General features: G+C 40.5%; 1 protein-coding gene across 12 annotated transcripts in view; it reads left to right on the forward strand.

The window, feature by feature from the left end:
• Window positions 1–19,707, forward strand: part of LIMS1 (LIM zinc finger domain containing 1) — a 388,121-nt gene that overhangs the window by 347,530 nt on the left and 20,884 nt on the right. For all 12 annotated transcript variants that reach the window (XM_085622632.1, XM_085622629.1, XM_085622634.1 and 9 more), the window contains exon 6: window positions 3,155–3,305. In XM_085622632.1, coding sequence (XP_085478758.1) covers window positions 3,155–3,305 — 151 coding nt within the window. The remainder of the gene's footprint in view (window positions 1–3,154; window positions 3,306–19,707) is intronic.

Genomic DNA, 19,707 nt, shown 5'->3' on the forward strand with positions numbered 1-19,707 from the left:
GGCTTTGCTTATTTAATACAGGACTGAAGTGACATATATCAGTGCTAACAATATATTTGTAGGTCGTATGTAAACCACCTAGAAATTCATTTTGTCTAGTAGGCTCTTACACTGGAATGGTAGTAAACTGTAATGTTTGGCTGTTTGCTATGCATTTGCAGTTCCCTTTCTATGCCTTCTTTTACCTTTACACTTTTGGAGTTGTCATTCTGATACATATTAGTATTTTTATGTTTTACTGGCGTATTTTCACAACCTTTTCTAGACATCTTGTTATTAAAGCCTGTTTTGTTAAAATCTTTCTAAAGCATGTATTAAAGTACTTCATGGTCTATGGTATTTCATTGGCTTTTTATTATGCAAAAACGTGTCCAGGTTTATACTCTACACCATTGCTTCCCAAACTTTTTACAACCACAAGCCAAACTTGTGCGACCCACATATCATTGCTGGCAATTTCATGTAAATAAAGCATTGTGTTGTAGTGATTTTTTCATTTATAGACCGCCCAATTTCTATTGAATTGGGCACTAATTTTGCACACACATACACTTAACTAAAAAGATTACATTGCCCACAAATGATAATGTGTGGAAATCTGTTTTTAGTGAATATTTATAATTTGTACATTACCAAGTGAAGTGTCTTGCTTTGTTATGACCCTATTAAAATCATTTGTTTCCACCACACTTCAGAATTACAAAAAATTTACTATATTTTGCTATCCTATTTGCTGAATTTGAACAGTTCATTTAAACGTATTTACAGTTTGTTCGGTGTTACAAAAATGACAGCCTTTCCTATCCACTCCCTGTAGGTCACCAAGATTGTCACAAAATTCACTTTACTTTTCTTTCACTAACTGCAAAGTCAGAGCAGTTTGATAAAACCAATTCTCTTGCTAAAAAAATAAATAAAATAAGCCGCAATTTGACAGAAGACCTAGCCTGACATTTGACCCCAGTCTTTTGAAGCGCATCACATGTGAAGATGAATACAGAATTTAAAAGCATATTTAATTGTTGCTTGGACTTTTTGCGACCAACCAACAACCATCTCAAAACGCCGCTTTAGACCTTAGGTCCATTGGCAATAAGTAGAGGAACTCATTGAGAGAACAATATCGCACTTTGATCTCTTTCGAAGTAACACTAACTAGAATTTCCTTTTTTTTTTTATTCTTCTTTAAAATGCTTCATAATGGATGGTGTGTGTTTTGCATACCCACCGAAATTGACATACCTAGATAAGTTCCTATGTGTAATTTAATATTTATGAAGGCCATTATTCTTGTATCCGATTTCTCGCACCTGCTGGAAATCTTAAATGCTGTAGCCATTTCCCGGGTCCTACAGTAGGGAGCATGGGACGCCCGTCATTATGTCCCAGCATTGGGTGCCATGGAGGGCCAGACTAATTCCATTCCTCAGAGGAAATTAATAGGTTTAACTGTTGGACAGGCTGGGACGCGTGGCTGTGAGAGCTTTCATCTTCTCTAGTAGGCCTTTCATCTTCTCTAGTAGGCCTCATAGTTGTGCCACTAAATATCAAAGTAAACGCAATTGCTAGACAGTTCTTGATGACTGGGTAATTCCTTGTAGACATTTCGTATATCAGTTTATTACAAAGTAGACCACAACAAAACATCTACTCACCACAACTGAGGGCTAAGGCTTCTCTGGGCTTTCCATCAGCTACTTAATTATTGCATATCGCTTTGTGGGGAGTTTTTCTCTCCTCAAAATTGTACTTTTTCTTCAACGACAGTCACCATAACACTCTTACGAGTGATTTTGTTGCAGTGATAGTGTCAAACAAAGAGACATCCTTGATGAAGAGAACTATTCACAGAAATGTCTAAAATCCTTTGCCTTCCTTGATGAATATCTTGTAAAAAGTATTCCAAAAACATTAAAATCAGCAATCGGTTTAATTTGTAATGAGAAACCATGAGATGTAACAAGGTTGTTGGAAGTTATTGCTTTAAACGTAGAACTGATTCCAGAAATACGGGTAATCGGGTCTGTTGGGAAGGGGTAGAGGAGTGTTGAAGGTGATGGATTAGTTTTAGGCATCCTAGCATATCTCAGTTTGAAACCCTGCTCCAAAGAGTTGACTACAGAGGGAATAGAGATGGAGTTGGTGTCTAAGTGAAATATACATTTATTCATAGCCCATCTTACTTATTTGCTACCTATTCCACCTCCACTTCAGCATTGGATGAGCGTGACTTGCCCTTACACTCAAGCAGATGGGGGGTGGGTGTTACAAACAAGATATGGGGTCTGGTCCTGCATCGTAGCCACATCCACTGGCATCTGCACTGCTCCCCATTATGCCCATGCACCACCTTCTACCCGCAGTGTACCTACACCCACTTTCATAGTCATCTGCACTGCACCTTCACCTACCTGCACATTCACACAATGGTGCCTGTGCCTACCCCCAACAGGCAACAGCATCCACTGGCAGGAACACTTATTCAGGCACCCGCATCAGCCTACATCCAGTGGCACCTGCACTACACCTCCCCCAATGCTGCTACTTCTGCACTTGCTCAGATCCACCCTTGCTCCTCACCCACTAAACACCGACATTTTATATGACATACCCCAGGACTACCACTCATGCATGGACTCCATTGTAAGTCAAAATGACATGAACTCGAAGGCACTGGGTATGTGCAGGCGAGGACACTGGGACAAGAAGATGCTGAAACTGTGGACACGAAAACACTGACACTAGGACACAGAGCTGCGGTCATTGGGATAAAGGAGTGTACCATTCACGCTGCACGTGGTGTCCGCCATGCTTACCATTAATTTTTCAGCCTTACAGCACAGTCTGCTGGAAGTTTATGATCAAAGTTATATGGAAATTAAATGATTGTGATAAGATGGTCAGTGGACCTCTCTTTCTCTGGTGTACAGGTAAAAGGTTTTGCGGCACTATATATCATATAAACTGCCAGTCTCACCATAGCCTGGTAAGATGAGATGGTGATGTCACCCTTCCTAGAGCCAGGGTGCACTTTGGGTGCAAGACTAGCCCAGCGGAGCCTGGCGTGGGAGTGAGGAAGGAGGTTGGTCATCATCACATGCGCAAGGATGATTTGGTTTGTGGTATTTTCATATCCTCCATTTTCTGTTACCAGGAAAGAACTTACCGCAGATGCCCGGGAGCTGAAAGGAGAGTTGTACTGCTTGCCGTGCCATGACAAGATGGGTGTCCCTATTTGTGGAGCCTGCAGGCGGCCGATTGAAGGGCGCGTGGTTAATGCCATGGGAAAACAGTGGCATGTGGAGGTAAATTTTAGATTGCCTTTTCCCTTCTAGATGAAACCTCCAATTCATGCTATAACACTTAATGAAAATAATGAAGTAAACAAAAATGTTTAAAGAAGAAACATAGTATTGATGTTTTTTAATATGTGGTATTTTTCTTTTGAAATCAATAAAAACTGTTCGTTTAGATTGTTTTTCAAGTAAAAAAGGAGGAACTCTACAGTGAAGATACTCATATTCAAGTACTTTGAAGTGAGAACTTTTGCTTGTGAAGAAAGTTTACCGAGTTAAAACTTAGGGATCAGGAATGCCCAACATTCATTTCCATATGTATTACCTAAATATAGATCCTCTGGAGCCGTGTCCAGAATATACATTCTATTTGACTTAATCTTGACTGACAGCAGTAAGGTAGCTCTAGGCTAGAGCACAGCAGCGATGTACAAATATAAAGACTTTAAGTGAATAGTCATAGAATTGATTATTGATTGTTTGTTCTGTGCCTTGGTCCTATTGTATACTAGCCTGTCATGTGACAAGGTTAGAACAGAAACAAACATACAGCCAAGAAAGTGAACAATAAATATCTTGGAGAACCGGGAAGCAAATGTTTTGATTCTACAAGACTACATGCAGATTGAATAAATAATTTTGTCGTTCAAATAGAAGCAAGCTAATGTCCGCACCGAGAAAAGCATGTTTCTTGGAATCGGTTGATGAGGGTGCCTCCAATGCAAAAAATGACACGGAGTCCCATTTCTGTAGTCTGGCATTTGAAGTGTAACAACAAGCATGTATTGCTCAATCTAGCTGACTCTGACAAAACTTGCTACAACTGATAGAGATCAGGGTGTGTACAATATTCCCACTACCACGGATAAAGTAATCTCACAGTTACACGCACATGCATACATCATACGCTAGGGCCCATTTCACTAACATACGCTCAAATACTCTACCAGCAATAAACCTGTGGAAGGAAAACACTCCTAAACACCCTGCATCTATACCGAGGTCGATAAGACCTGGTTTTTGTGACTGTCCCTAAGCATAATCTATACAATATATACAATAATAATCAATAATGCAAACCCAATAATTGACAAGAAAGAATATCCAACACCATGTTTAAAATTATATTGCTTTATCTAAAATTAGTCAAGGAAATCAATCAGAGTAAATCATTTCTCATAGTTACCTATTCTAGCTAAATGTCAGAACGGGTCAGGACAAGTCTCCCGGTAAATGTCTCTCAAGACGAAGTCCCGTCAGCATCAATCCTCAGCAACGCAGATTCGGTACGCGGCAAAGGCAAAATGGCAAGTGGCAAGTGGCAAAAGACCCTCTCTAGACTAACATTTTATAGTTTCTAAACAATAGAAAGATACATTGGGAACATAGAAAAAGCTATAATGTCCGCCGGACTTGCTGAGCAGAGCGAGAAGGAAAGGATGTAAGATTGCTACATTTGAGAATCTCCGCTCAGGAAAAGTACACATAACGAAAACTACGGAACAGGAACCAAGAAAATAAAACATGTATCACAATTATCCTGCTTCTCCTCGGCCATCGAGCCACAGTTCAGAGCTTCTCTCTAAGGCTCCTTTGTTTCCCAAGGCTGCCAAGGACACTTTCACTTCTCTTGGAGACTTCCCAAAAACTGCTGCTATCCTCATGGAAAGTTTTTCAACAAGGACCATGGTCAGTTAGCTTCAGGACCATTTCCAGCAGGGGTCTCCCTCGTCACAGTTTTCATATTATAATCACAGCCAGGCTCATAATTCAGGCATCTTTTCTTAGGCCAACATAGGCCTTAATAGACCATCTTAATTAAGAGACAAAAACAACGTTACTACAGCATAGTGATTAAACAGTGTTAACCCCACTAATACCCTTATGTGTATGCATTTATCTAGCACTTGCAACATGGAAAAGCATTAATTCAGAAAGCGTTTTGTGCTCAAAAATAAACAGCACATAGCAACGTTTAAACATGAAAACACATTTAACGCGCGTGTTATTATCAGTCAGCACATTTAAGCACACTCACGTGTAACCCTCTCTTGTTAAGACAAACTGATTGATTAATATAAACGCACTTTGCACAAAACAAATAATTAATTATTAATTATTAATAAATTAATACAACGAATAGACATGCCAGAGCTTCAAAAGCCCCAGAATTTTCAAACTGAAAACTCTGCTCCAGCAATCCCCCCTTTGGTGATTTTATCACCAAATAAACCCAAAAAAAAAAAATTAGTGAAAATTTAGTCCCATTTTAGGAGAAATCCGAAATGTCTTTTCCCCTTTACACAACATTAAACACCAGTCACTCTTTCATCATCCCTTTTTGTCTCTAAGTAAACACTCTCCCTCAATTCTTCTAGTTCAATTTCTTGAGGTTCTCTCTTCAACCTCTTGTTTTTCTTTTCTTTATTCAATTTCTTCCTCCCTCCCCTGTTTTTACAACACACACACACCAATCTTATTATTAATAAAGCCACAATTATACAAGACAAGGGAAACAATATTCTACCTATAATAGTACTACCTATCTTTGCAATAAAATCCTTAACAGCTATCATTTTATTAGCTATTTTAGTCCATAAACTCTCAGCTTCAAGTGGTACTAATTCTTCATGCAAATCAGTAATATTTTTGATATAGACCTTTAGGTCTTTGCTTTCATCTGGAATGTAAGTGCAACAATGTTGAACTTTCAGCATTCCACAGACTCCACCCTCCTTGGCCAATAGAATATCAAGGGCAAGTCGATTTTGCATAGACATGGCACGTATGGCACTTAATTCCGTATTCACCAAAAGAAACCCTGCAGCAGTATTTGTCGATAAGCGATCAACCACTGTAGACAGTTTCCGAATTCCATAAGCATTCAAAGAAATTCCCACTGCTGGAATCAAAACCCCAAAAATATCACCCACTATTTCAGACCAAGTTTCTCTCTTAAAACGCATTAGTAAGTTAATATCTTCTACATCTGTTACTTTATCTATATGAAAAATCTTCGGAAAAACTAGGCCCACATAACACGTGCCATACCAATGGTCAGGCAACTTGTAATAAGCCTTATTCCCACAAACATAGTATACTCCTGGAAAAATTGTATCTTCACCTCCTCTGAAACCCCAACCTGTTGCAATGAAGTATGTATCATGGCACTCACTAGTCCCGACAAAATATGTATCATATTGGGATTTCCTTCTTGTAATACAAAGTTTACCCTTCTGTGGTGCATCTAGAGCTAAAGTTGGACTAGCCCCATTCTTCAACTCTTTTCCCATCTCAATGTCCCAAATTGTCTCACTCACTTTATATTTTCCTGCTTTTTCATGCATGTTCAATCTCCTTTCTTCTACCATATCCAGGAAAGCTTTCTCCTCTCCTTTCAAACTACAAGTTAAATTATTCTTAAAAATGTAATCTAATGTTAATCCTTTTTCTTCAATAAAAATCTCACCAAAAGTGTTAGCTTCTTTCGCTGGATTCAGCTCTTTGTTCATTGGCAAATGCCCAAAAATACTATCTCTGTTAGACATCTTATAATCTACTTTTCCTAACAAATAAAAAACACTACTTAAAATACTACAGGAAATACCATATGTAGCTGGTAAATGATGATAAGTAACACCCTCTGAAACGGATGCAGGTAATTGCATACAGACGTAGCAATCCCTTACTTCCATTGTCTTCACGTATTCATATAACAGTTTCGAAAAAACATTACTAGAAAAGTTATTAATTGACCTATCTTTGTGTATGTAAGTATTACTAATTCTAATTGGAACTACTTTTTGCGAATTTTTCTCTACATTTGTCACATTTTCTGTATGCATCTCAAACTCTACTTTAAAAGTAACTAATAAAACTAAAACACCCCATAGAAGCATTAACAATCCAGTACAGCAGCAGCACATCCTACACCACCTTTTAAAGAAGGCACATCTATTTCTATTATCCTCTATGTTAGCCATTTTAGTTTAGCCTCTACTACTCCACTACTGTTTGAATTTTTCAATTTCAATTCTCCAGCAATTCTTCAGCTTTCAGTTTATCCAAATGATCTCTTTGTTCACTTAATCTAAGTGAATCCTTCTTTCACTCAGTTTGGATACTTGTCATTCTTCACTTCAATTTCTTCAACATCAAATTGTATTAGATCTCCAACATCAAAATCCTCAGTACTCGACTCTTCCCCAATGTCAGTCAAGAGTACTTTCAGAATTTCACCAGTATCTTCCTCAACCACTTCTCTCAAGACCTCTTCCGGATTATCTCGAGTCACTGCTTCTTCTTTTCCTCCTTCAGACAGTGCCACATAAGACCATTCCGGTGATCTGTACTTTTGGTTGGATTTTCTTACTCTTTTTATTTCCACTGGTTCGTTTGACTCCTTTGATTCTTCTCCTTCAGCTTTTGAACTTTGACTCGAAACTTCATTCACTTGTTCAGCTTTCGATGTATTTGCTCTTATTATTTTGTATCTCAGCCTCTTAACTCTGTTGTTAGGCCAACGGTCTCCTCTTAACACCTTTTTCGGCTTTATTTCTTTATTACTTCTTTCTCCAATCCAAGTTCTCTTTCTCAGAACTCGACCCTCTGTTTGTTCATCCTCATCATCTGTTTCAAGTGCCTCTTGTTTCCGTTTTCCAGCAGCTCTCTTTTTTTCCACAGATTTTTTCACCACTGTTTGAGACTTCCCTACTCCTGTCCCTCCTCGGGTCTCCGACACGCAATCTTCTTGCTGTCTACTTGTCCCTTCACCTGGCTCATCAAAAATGTTCCCTACACCTCCTCGGGGATCTTCCGCAATCTGTCCCTCTCTATCTTCTTCTGACCCTACTTCTTCAAGTATAATCTCAAGTGGTTCTTCAATCTCCTCCTCTTCTGATTCAGGAGTAGTGTCTGTGTGATTTCTCTTTTCTTTTTCCTTCACTGCTGTTTGAAACTTCAGGCTCTTTTACAGAATTTGATCTCCTCTCTGATACTCGCAGTGGTTAATTCGAAGCTTTTCCTACTTCTTTCCCCACTGATTCTGTATCTTCATCATCGCTGGAATCTGACTCTTCAAAATACTCTTTACCAGTCCCTTCTTTCGGGTTTGGAACTCTCAGAGTATGACTTGCATGTACCCAGTGCTTCACTCCAGCACACTTTACTGCAGTCGTCGTAGTCAGAATAACTTGTCTCGGCCTTCCCCACCTTGGAATCAAGCAATTTCTTCTTCTGTGAACTTTTATCCTCACCCAGTCTCCTGGACTCAGATCATGGGCTTGCTTCTTCTCAAGTGTGGTAGCTTCTTCTCCAACCTGGTGAAACACAGAATGAACTGCGTCAGCCAGGCCTTTACAGTAATCCAAAATCATGTCATCAGTTATTGTCACCAACTTATTGACAGGCACGAATGCATGGCGCATAGCACGTCCCATGATTATCTCGTGCGGACTCAAACCAGTAGTTCTATCTGGAGTAGATCTCATAGTCATCAGAACTAGAGGCAAAACATCTGGCCATTTCATGCCAGTGGCTAAGCACATTTTTCCAATCCTATTCTTGATTGTGCCATTAATCTGCTCAACCACACCAGAAGCCTCTGGTCGGTATGCACAATGTAGCTTCTGCTGTATTTTCAATGCTTCACAAATCAAACCCATGAGCTCATTTTGAAAGTGTCCACCTCTATCAGACTCAACTGTTACCGGAAACCCGTACCTAGGAATCAACTCCCTTAACAGTAACTTCGCCACTGTTAATCCATCATTTCTTCTAGTCGGGTAAGCTTCCACCCACCTTGAAAACAAACAGACTACCACTAGAACATACCTCAGTCTGTTTACTTGGGGCATTTCAATGAAATCAATCTGCATTCTTGTAAAAGGACCTCCTTCTCTGCCTATTGTTCCCAGACTCACCACTGTCTTTTTCCCAGTGTTAAATTGCTGACATACTAAACACCTCTGACAGATGCTTTCTGCAATTGTCCTGAACTTTGCATTGTACCAGGTCTGCCTGAATGACCTAACCATCGCGTCCCTCCCCAAATGTCCCTGGCCATGATACATTCTTGCCATTGACGACAAAATGGAGTTAGGCATCACTGGTCTGCCATCTCTGTAGACCCAAACATGGTCTGTTTCTCTTGGAGCACATCCTGCCTTAATCCAATCTTTTTTCTCTTCCTCTCCTGCCTCATCTTGCAACTGTTTCACTTCATCCCAGGTCTCTAGGACATTAGTAAACATCACAGAGAGTAAAGACATTTCCCCTTCTCTGTCCCTGTTGATGGACTGATTTGTTTTTGCACAATACTGTGCAACATCGTTAGCATATCTGTTTCCGACCGTTATAAAATCCTCCCCTAGTCCATGGGCAGCACATTTTACAACTGCTAACTCCTTAGGCAGCTGTATCGCCTCAAGCAATTTACCAATCATTTCAGCATTCTTTATTGGAGTTCCACTCGATGTCAAGAAACCTCTTTGTAGCCAAAGTTGGCCAAAATCATGCACAACTCCAAATCCATACTGACTATCAGTCAACACAGTCGTCCTCAAATCCTTCCCAATTTCGCAAGCTTTTGTCAATGCTATCAATTCAGCAACTTGCGCAGACTTCACTCCTTTCAATGGTGATGCTTCCATGACCTCTGAAACTTTGCATACCGCATATGCTGCACATAGCACACCATCATCATCTCTCAGGCATGATCCATCCACAAACAACACATGATCACTCTCATTCAAGGGTAGATCTCTTATGTCTGGTCTTGGTTTTGTACAGTACTCAAGCACATCCAAACAATCATGATCATCTTCCATCTTCACACCCACATTTTCAATATCTGGCAAAAGCGTCGCTGGATTCACATTCACACATCTCTCAAGAGTCACATTTGATGCTCCCAGAATCACTTTTTCATATTTAGTCAATCGACTATGTGACATGTACTGAGTTCTGCTTCTTGTCAAAAGAATTGCCACATTGTGAGGTACGAATACCCTTACAGGATATCCCATTATGATTCCTTCACTTTGTTCCAGACTCCTGCATGTTGCAGCCACAGATTTCAGACAACCTGGTAAACCCACAGCTACAGGGTCAAGTGTCGATGAGAAGTACGCAATAGGCCTTCTCAGTAATCCATGTTTCTGAATTAACACTGAAAGTGCACACCCATTTCTTTCACTGCAGTACAGCTCAAATTCTTTCTCATAGTCAAGCATACCCAAAGCTGGAGCCTCACACATTTTACTTTTGAGCTCTTCAAATGCTGCCATTTGTTCTGCATCTAGATCCAATGGATCCGTCATTCCACTTTTTGTCAGTTTAATCAGTGGCTTTGCTATCAATGAAAAATTAATTATCCACTGACGACAATAACCCACCATGCCCAGGAACATTCTCACTTCTCTCTGGGTCTTTGGAGCTTTCATTTCTCTGATTATTCTGATCCTGTCAGTAGTCACTTTTCTCAGACCTTTTTCAATATTGTGTCCAAGATAATGCACCTCTTTCTGGCAAAACTGTAATTTGGCTGGAGATACCTTTAACCCTCCATCTGCCAGATGATTCAGTAAAGCTATGGTATCTACTTCACAAGCTTCACGTGTCTTTGATGCCACCAGTAGGTCATCAATGTACTGCACTAGCACTGAACTCTCGGGCATGATCAAACTTTCCAACGATTTCTTCAATAACTGATTGAATATCGAAGGACTCTCCGTATACCCCTGTGGGATTCGACACCATGCTAAGATACGCTGGCCAAACCTAAATGCAAAAATCGGCTGGCTATCATGATGCAATGGAATTGAAAAGAACGCATGACACAAATCAATCACTGTATACCACTCAGCATCATGTGGAATTTGATACAGGATCACTGATGGATTTGGCACAATAGGACAACATGCCACCACAATTTGATTAACTTTTCTCAAATCCTGTACGATCCTAAATTTCCCATTGGGCTTTTTTAGTCCCATTATCGGTGAATTACATGGACTACTCAGTAGTTCTCTCAGGACTCCTTGCTGAATCATTTTCTCAATTATAGGAGTTATCCCTTCAATTATTTCTGGTGTCATTTTGTATTGAGGAATGTTAGGATATGTGATTCCCTCTTTTACTGCAATTTTCACTGGATCTACATTATTCATCAATCCCACATCCTCTCCAGTAAAATCCCAAACTGTCCTTTTCACTGTGTCTCTCAGCTCTTGAGGCAAATCCTCCGGATTAAATACAACAAATGCACCAATTAACTCACTTTCTCTATTTTCTAGAGTCACTCGGTACAAAGCATCTTCATCTGGTGTCTCAAAGGCTATTCCATCCGGTGTACAAAAAATTGTGCAGTTCATCTTGCACAACAAGTCCCTACCCAATAGGTTCACTGGACTCGTGTCACAGACAATGAATCTATGCATGTCTGAAAATTTCCCTATCTGTACTCTTACAGGTTCAGTAAGACGTGTTTTAATTTGTGTATTGGCTACACCAACTACTTGGATTGCTTCATCCGAGAGAGGAAGATTTCTAACATCTGTTGACCTGACAGTTGATCTTGTCGCACCTGTGTCTACCAAAAAAGTAACACTCTCCTCATTTATTTTCCCATCCACAAATGGTCCTGCCTGGTCTATTTCTAGAGTTGCACCAAGTATGCACTCTTCTTCCTCTCCTCGGCACCGTCAATAATCACCCTCAGACTCACTCCCTTCACTCTTTAACAAGTACTGCTGTACTTTGTTAGAACGTCTTGGTTTGTTTACCTGCTCATCATTGTAGAATCCTGAATCCTGATTATACTTTTGTAACCCTCTATTCTGCGGCAAGGGCGGTTTTGGCTCTTGACTCTGCTGTCTCACAACTTTCTGTTGTTGCTGCTGTTGATTATTTCCTTCGTTCTGGTTCTGCACCTGTTGATTTAAAGGTTTACTCTCATTACTCACTAATGGTGGATTAGGACACTCCGATCTCCAATGCCCCAATTGGCCACAGTTGTGACAAGGGAACTTTTTCTTCGCTTCCTCAAGACTTCCTTTTCCTTTTCCTGCATATCTAGGTCTATTTCCTGCATTATTTCCTGGATTATTCGCCTGTTCCACTAACTGTGCTTCCTGTCTCTCCGCAACTTTCACTTGTGCCCACATTGCTTTCTCTTTCAGCTTTCTTTGTTTTGCTTCAATTTCATCACTGAAGTATTTTGCATGTCTCAGGATCTCATCTACTTTCTTACTCTGCCAATCCACTGTGTGCTCACAAATTCTCTCACCAATTTCAGGTCTAAGGCCATATACAAATCTGTATACAAAATGACTCAAATCTTTGTCACCCAGGTGTTCATCTCCACTGAATTGTTTAAATGCCAGTATCAGCCTCTCGTAAAAAGCATGAACTGATTCTTTCGCTTCCTGTTGTGTTCGATCTATCTTTACCCAGTCTGTCTCTTTTGCAGGTACTTTACTCTTCAGGTATACCATCACCTGATCATACTTCCTCATTACCTCTGGATCTGGTGCCCCTGTTCTTGGGTCTCTTGGATATTCCTCAGTAGGCCAACTCACAACTATTTTACACTCAGTCCACAAGTCTGCTGGAACAATTATATCAAACAGACTATTCAGGTCAACCCACAGCACTTTTGACAATTTCACAAACCTATCTACCTGCCTATACCACTCGACGGGCTTTTCTCTCAATCGAGGGAAATCATTCGTAAATGATAAAATATCCTGTCTGGTCCATGGAACATGTACATATCCTCCTCCAGGTATTTCTCTCATAGGATAATTATCCACTGGTTTGTCCTTTTCTCTCACTGGAAATGCTGAATAAGTTGTTCTATCTTCAGTCTCATCTCTTTTCTTGTACCACCTATCCTTCCACTTTTCAACATCACCCCATCTTCGCAATAATGCTACCATCTCCTTAATCTGTCCTGTTCTACCAGTAGCATTCAAATTTTCAATGTCCTTCTCTGTAAAATCCATCCTGTAAGTTCTCTGTAAAGCTTTCACTTTATCAATGTCAATTCCCTGTTCATTTGCTATTGCTCTTAGCCTGTCATGTGTATTCCTCGCTCTCCAGGTAACACTCTTACACATAAACATTAGTTCACCATCATGATGACTCTTCAGAATCTCTGTTGGAACTGTCCCTGTGACAAGCTCTTCTAGTTCTACACGTAACTTAGCTACATCAATTACTTGTGAATCTTTATCCTTTTTCTGTAGAACCTTCATCCAATCATTCAAATCATCAACTGTTATTTCAGCAGTTTTTCTTACTGGAACCACTCTCTTTTGCGATTCTAAAATTGGCATCCCTGAACAACTAGCTTCACTAGCATCCAATATTTCACTACATGTGTCATGTCTTGATTGTCTCAGGTCATTTCTTTCTGCTCTTTTACCTGAATCTCCTGAAGGACCAACTGAATTTGTCAGATTATTCCCAACATATGGAATCACCAGTCCATTCTCACCTGTCCTCTGTTTGTCAAACACAGGCATAACTGGACCTATTGTTACAGGCACCGTAACAGCTTCTAGATTCTTCGTTAACTCCCTAATCTTCTCTGTCAACTCTGTTGTAGTTCTGGCTAATTGTCTGGCATTCTTATCAAAGTAATGATCACTTCTCACTCCAGGTGTTTCATTTTCCGTCTCACTAACACAAACTGTATCTCTTATCAGAGAAACAACTGGTGTACTTCTGTCCGGTTCTGGTCTATATGGAGGTGGTCTTTTGTAAATCATGTCATTTAAGACCTCATCCTCATACTCATTAACTCCATATTTTCTTATTTCTGACTCAGGAACCCTTTCTGCTCCTCCTTCAACTGTTCTCATCGGATATAATCCCTCTGACATACTAACATCTCGCCACCTTTTCATTCGATCATGATGAGTCTCACGATCATGTCTCCTCCCAAACATGTACCTATAGTACCCCCCAGATCTTTGTTTCTCTCTCTCATGTACTTCCTCTTCCCATTCCACTAAAGCCTCGAACTGTGTAGGTCTCGGTTTCGGGTCAAGACATAGCATCTTTTCCCGTAAATTTCTTAACACAGCCAGATTAAATGAACCATGTTCTGGAAATGCTAGAACACCATCTTCTTTAGTATACCTAACCCAATTCTCCAACCATATACAGGTATGAAACGCATGTCTTGCAGCCATGAAGGATGCAGGTGTTTTCGGTGGAGGTAACAACTCGCCCTCTCTTGTTTTAACATCTTTATCCTTGCTAAACCACTTTTTAACTTTACCAAAAAATGTTTTCTTCTTCTTCTCTTCTTGGTAATACATTTTAGCATTTACAAAGAACTCTCTACTCTTTCCGTATTATAAATATACAATACGAATTTTCAACCAATTGCAGCGCGACTCACACTAACGCACCAATCCTGGAATGTCTACGTCACTAGATAGCTCTTCCAATCCTTGCGCGGCTCACACTAACGCACCAATTCTAGCGCGAGCACTATTCTGATCTATCATCCAATCAGAGCGCGGTCTTTCTAACGTCAATAGTCGCTGCAGTTTGTCTCTTGTCCTCTGTCACTCGTCTACCCCTTCTTTACAAAATCTTTTCAGTAGACTTCGTGTCAAAATTTCTACAAAATCTATTAGTTACAACATAAAAACATCTCCATTGTCTGCTTCGCTAACCACAGAATAGTAAAAGAGAGTCTATTTCATAAGAAACCTTTCATTGACACAGTAGCACTTCTACTACTCTGCCCTACTAACATACATTCATTAACTGTTTCCTCTAGGACTTGTCCAAAGAGTCTTACAATCAACTAAATGTACAAACATTCACACACATTCATACAAAGGAAATATAGTACATACGCACAGAATCCTGCTTCCCGAGAACAGAAGATCTGCTCCACTACAGAATTATAACATACATTAACTAAGCAAGCTTTCTTTGCCCAGTTCTTCAAATAAGCTCAGAGAATATTTATTACTCCTCCCGCAATAAGCTTTAACGGAAATCCTTACGGATCCCTGGGACTTAAGACCAGAGTTTCACAGATAACCTTCACTATCATACACACTCCTTATATACCAGAAATATCTAATAGTAACATACGACGATGTCACTAATTCCGAACCCAGACAATGTGACGCGCAACTTCAATTGTTACACGTTATTCCTTACAATTCCGTCTTTCCCGAGAGCAGCATTTACTTCCCTCTGCCCTACTACGGAACTGCTACAGCTTCCAAGTTCCAGAAGCACTACATATAACTCAACATTACGACTCCAACATATATTATTAGTACATATACAAACATGAACCAATAATCAATAATCAATAAAACAATCTTATCAGATCAAGACAATCATCAAAAACCATCAAACTCTGCTACCAGGAAATTGATAGAGATCAGGGTGTGTACAATATTCCCACTACCACGGATAAAGTAATCTCACAGTTACACGCACATGCATACATCATACGCTAGGGCCCATTTCACTAACATACGCTCAAATACTCTACCAGCAATAAACCTGTGGAAGGAAAACACTCCTGAACACCCTGCATCTATACCGAGGTCGATAAGACCTGGTTTTTGTGACTGTCCCTAAGCATAATCTATACAATATATACAATAATAATCAATAATGCAAACCCAATAATTGACAAGAAAGAATATCCAACACCATGTTTAAAATTATATTGCTTTATCTAAAATTAGTCAAGGAAATCAATCAGAGTAAATCATTTCTCATAGTTACCTATTCTAGCTAAATGTCAGAACGGGTCAGGACAAGTCTCCCGGTAAATGTCTCTCAAGACGAAGTCCCGTCAGCATCAATCCTCAGCAACGCAGATTCGGTACGCGGCAAAGGCAAAATGGCAAGTGGCAAGTGGCAAAAGACCCTCTCTAGACTAACTTTTTATAGTTTCTAAACAATAGAAAGATACATTGGGAACATAGAAAAAGCTATAATGTCCGCCGGACTTGCTGAGCAGAGCGAGAAGGAAAGGATGTAAGATTGCTACATTTGAGAATCTCGGCTCAGGAAAAGTACACATAACGAAAACTACGGAACAGGAACCAAGAAAATAAAACATGTATCACAATTATCCTGCTTCTCCTCGGCCATCGAGCCACAGTTCAGAGCTTCTCTCTAAGGCTCCTGTGTTTCCCAAGGCTGCCAAGGACACTTTCACTTCTCTTGGAGACTTCCCAAAAACTGCTGCTATCCTCATGGAAAGTTTTTCAACAAGGACCATGGTCAGTTAGCTTCAGGACCATTTCCAGCAGGGGTCTCCCTCGTCACAGTTTTCATATTATAATCCCAGCCAGGCTCATAATTCAGCCATCTTTTCTTAGGCCAACATAGGCCTTAATAGACCATCTTAATTAAAAGAGACAAAAACAACGTTACTACAGCATAGTGATTAAACAGTGTTAACCCCACTAATACCCTTATGTGTATGCATTTATCTAGCACTTGCAACATGGAAAAGCATTAATTCGGAAAGCGTTTTGTGCTCAAAAATAAACAGCACATAGCAACGTTTAAACATGAAAACACATTTAACGCGCGTGTTATTATCAGTCAGCACATTTAAGCACACTCACGTGTAACCCTCTCTTGTTAAGACAAACGGATTGATTAATATAAACGCACTTTGCACAAAACAAATAATTAATTATTAATTATTAATAAATTAATACAACGAATAGACATGCCAGAGCTTCAAAAGCCCCAGAATTTTCAAACTGAAAACTCTGCTCCAGCACAACCAAGGTGCATGGCATATATGAAGAAAGTTCCCGACCATAGGGCACCAGTGACATTTGAGTTGCTGTCCACCGTTCCACAAGACAGTTCTCGCTTTTGGCAGTTTAGATGCAGTACTTTCACCATCACATTTCCTCTTATGTCTGCTAAGTTGTTTTTGCTGTTAAAGCCTTTCATGAACAAAGTGCCTTTTTCTTATTTATTTATTTAAATTTGTTGGCAAACAATGCACCTCTTTGTGAAGTTTGGTACTAGAGAGAAAGTTGACAAAAAGGATTGTTAAACATACAGTCCATGCTTTGACACCTTGTCCACATGTCCATGGTCCACCCTGCAATTCACTCATGTTTTCTCATAACATTGAGCACCTCGTTGTACTGATGCAGCATAGCCTTGCGGCAAAATAATTTCATCTGGCATTTGCCTTCGGTGATCAGTGCTTGCTGCATTAGCTCCCTCACACTTAGCATTTCTATGAAGGAATTTGCAGCAGATCTGCTGTCAATATTGTAGACAGTTTGATTTTGGGCAAAAGCAAAAATACTCCTTTCAGAACTCCACTCAAATGAGTTGCTGAAACTGGGCTGGCAGACAAATGGGTCAATGCAGACACTACTGTTGCTACTCTAATTTGGATTGCTAATGATACAGCTTGCCACAAGTACAATACTGTGCCCTAAGGGACTTCTCTGATGCTGGTCTGACCAAGTTCGGCTGCTTTGTAATCGGTCCCCAGACAGGTAGCCTGGGCTGTTTCATATCATCCTGCAGGAATGTGGACCCAGGCTGACTTCAGGCTTCCAGCAAGCCACATGTGTAGAGTCCAGATTGCAGTTCACAAGAAGCAGCTGTTGGATATATTGTACAAAGACATTCTACACATTAAATGTGCTCTGTGCAATCACATTTTGATGGATTAGAGGAGAGCAGAAATGCTTCCATTCTACATGGTATCAGTTGCTGCTTGCAGTGTCGATGTTTAGTGGAGTGAGCACACGAGTAACCTCACTTCCACCAAGCCACTTACCAGCACACACATACTCACCCATCCACATTCAAACTCACTCATATCCATCCAGTCACAAACGTGCACACAGACACCCACCATTTCCAAGCACATACACCAAACATGCACCCATTCACAGCACCCACAGGCCAATACACATACATTCATTCATACATACACACACCCAACATTCAATAAGTACTTACAGGGTTGCAGTGTTGACATCAGGACCAGTGGGTGTTGGGAGGGAGAAGCACAAAGGCCTCGAAAGTTGCTGGAGGCTTCGGGAGGGAAGGGACACACGGCGGGCCTTGTCATGGGTCAGCCAATAAGAGGAAGACCTGGGCTGACTTGTCCAAGTTGGGTCGCGTCAGTGAAACCTGCTGACACCCCTCTGTGATGAGCATTATTCGTAAACAGTCACCCCTGGGGATGTCAGAGCTTAAACCTGAATGATTCCATCAGCATCCCTTTGTCATTAGGGGGAGGACCTCACAGGGCTTTGCTGTGCTGAAGAGGTCACAGCCCTCCGGTCTGTGAGATCTTCAGGCTGGCAAAGCTTGGCTCAGGCTACCAGGAGGCTACACATTAGTGCATGTAAAGCATCTGGCTGCCTCACCTTGACACCTCACCTTGACATGGAGACTCTGTCTGGCCCTTGCGCAGCCTGACTGAAACTCATCATGCTTTGGAAAAGGGAGGGAGGCGGAGCCCCAGCATCCATAATGATGGGCCACCCTTGCATGGTATGCAAACGCTATAGATTTACTATGTAGAGGGTGTGGCAATGTATGTGAACGGCCTCCGAGTGATTTCTTCCACTCCTTCTGTGCAGTTTTGCAAACAGATTGTGCATAGGATGAGTACTTTCTTTCAGCTGCTACAAATTGTATTGTAACTGTAATGCAGCAGTTATATAGAGCTTACTATCAGTATGTGGGGTGCTAAAGTGCTTGCCTACATGAGTAGCATGCTACACCATGTAAGGTGTGTGGCTGGAAGGATGCTTTCGTTTTGATCCTATGTGCGAAGTGTTTCCATGTCGTGAGTGATGCCCACCATTATCGGACGCAGCGAATATCAGTTTGTTGGATGATGAAGTATGAGAGACAGGCGCACAGATTTATGGTTTTCGGTATACCGATAGCTCTCAACAGCTCTGCAGGTCCATTTATGGTCATTTCATATGATATAGTACTGAGTTGCCCAATCTGAGATTACGTGTATAGTTGTTGTCCAGTGCTGGCATAGTTGAAGGAACAGAGAAGTGGAGTGATCTGTAGGAATGGGCATTTTTATTATCATCCCATATCTGAGCGTCTATGTGAGATGTAAAGAAGCGGTCAGAGTTTATAGATAGTTGGGACCTGGATTAAATCAACTATTTTAAAGTCCTCCAAAATTGTCACGCAATGTATGACAGATCTCTTCAGTTATTCCATGCCTGTTCAGTTGGTGGTGTTTGTTTCTTTGGCTGTACAGTGCTTGTGATGGACAGCCCTCATTGCAGATGTACATGTTGTGAATTTAATCGGAATAAGTTACAGTTTGTTGCTGACCTCTGTGTATTATGGATTAGTATTATTGTGGGCCATAACGGTTATATATGCAAGTACA

The sequence above is a fragment of the Triturus cristatus genome, chromosome 8, assembly GCF_964204655.1.
Source record: "Triturus cristatus chromosome 8, aTriCri1.1, whole genome shotgun sequence".
Taxonomy (NCBI): domain Eukaryota; kingdom Metazoa; phylum Chordata; class Amphibia; order Caudata; family Salamandridae; genus Triturus; species Triturus cristatus.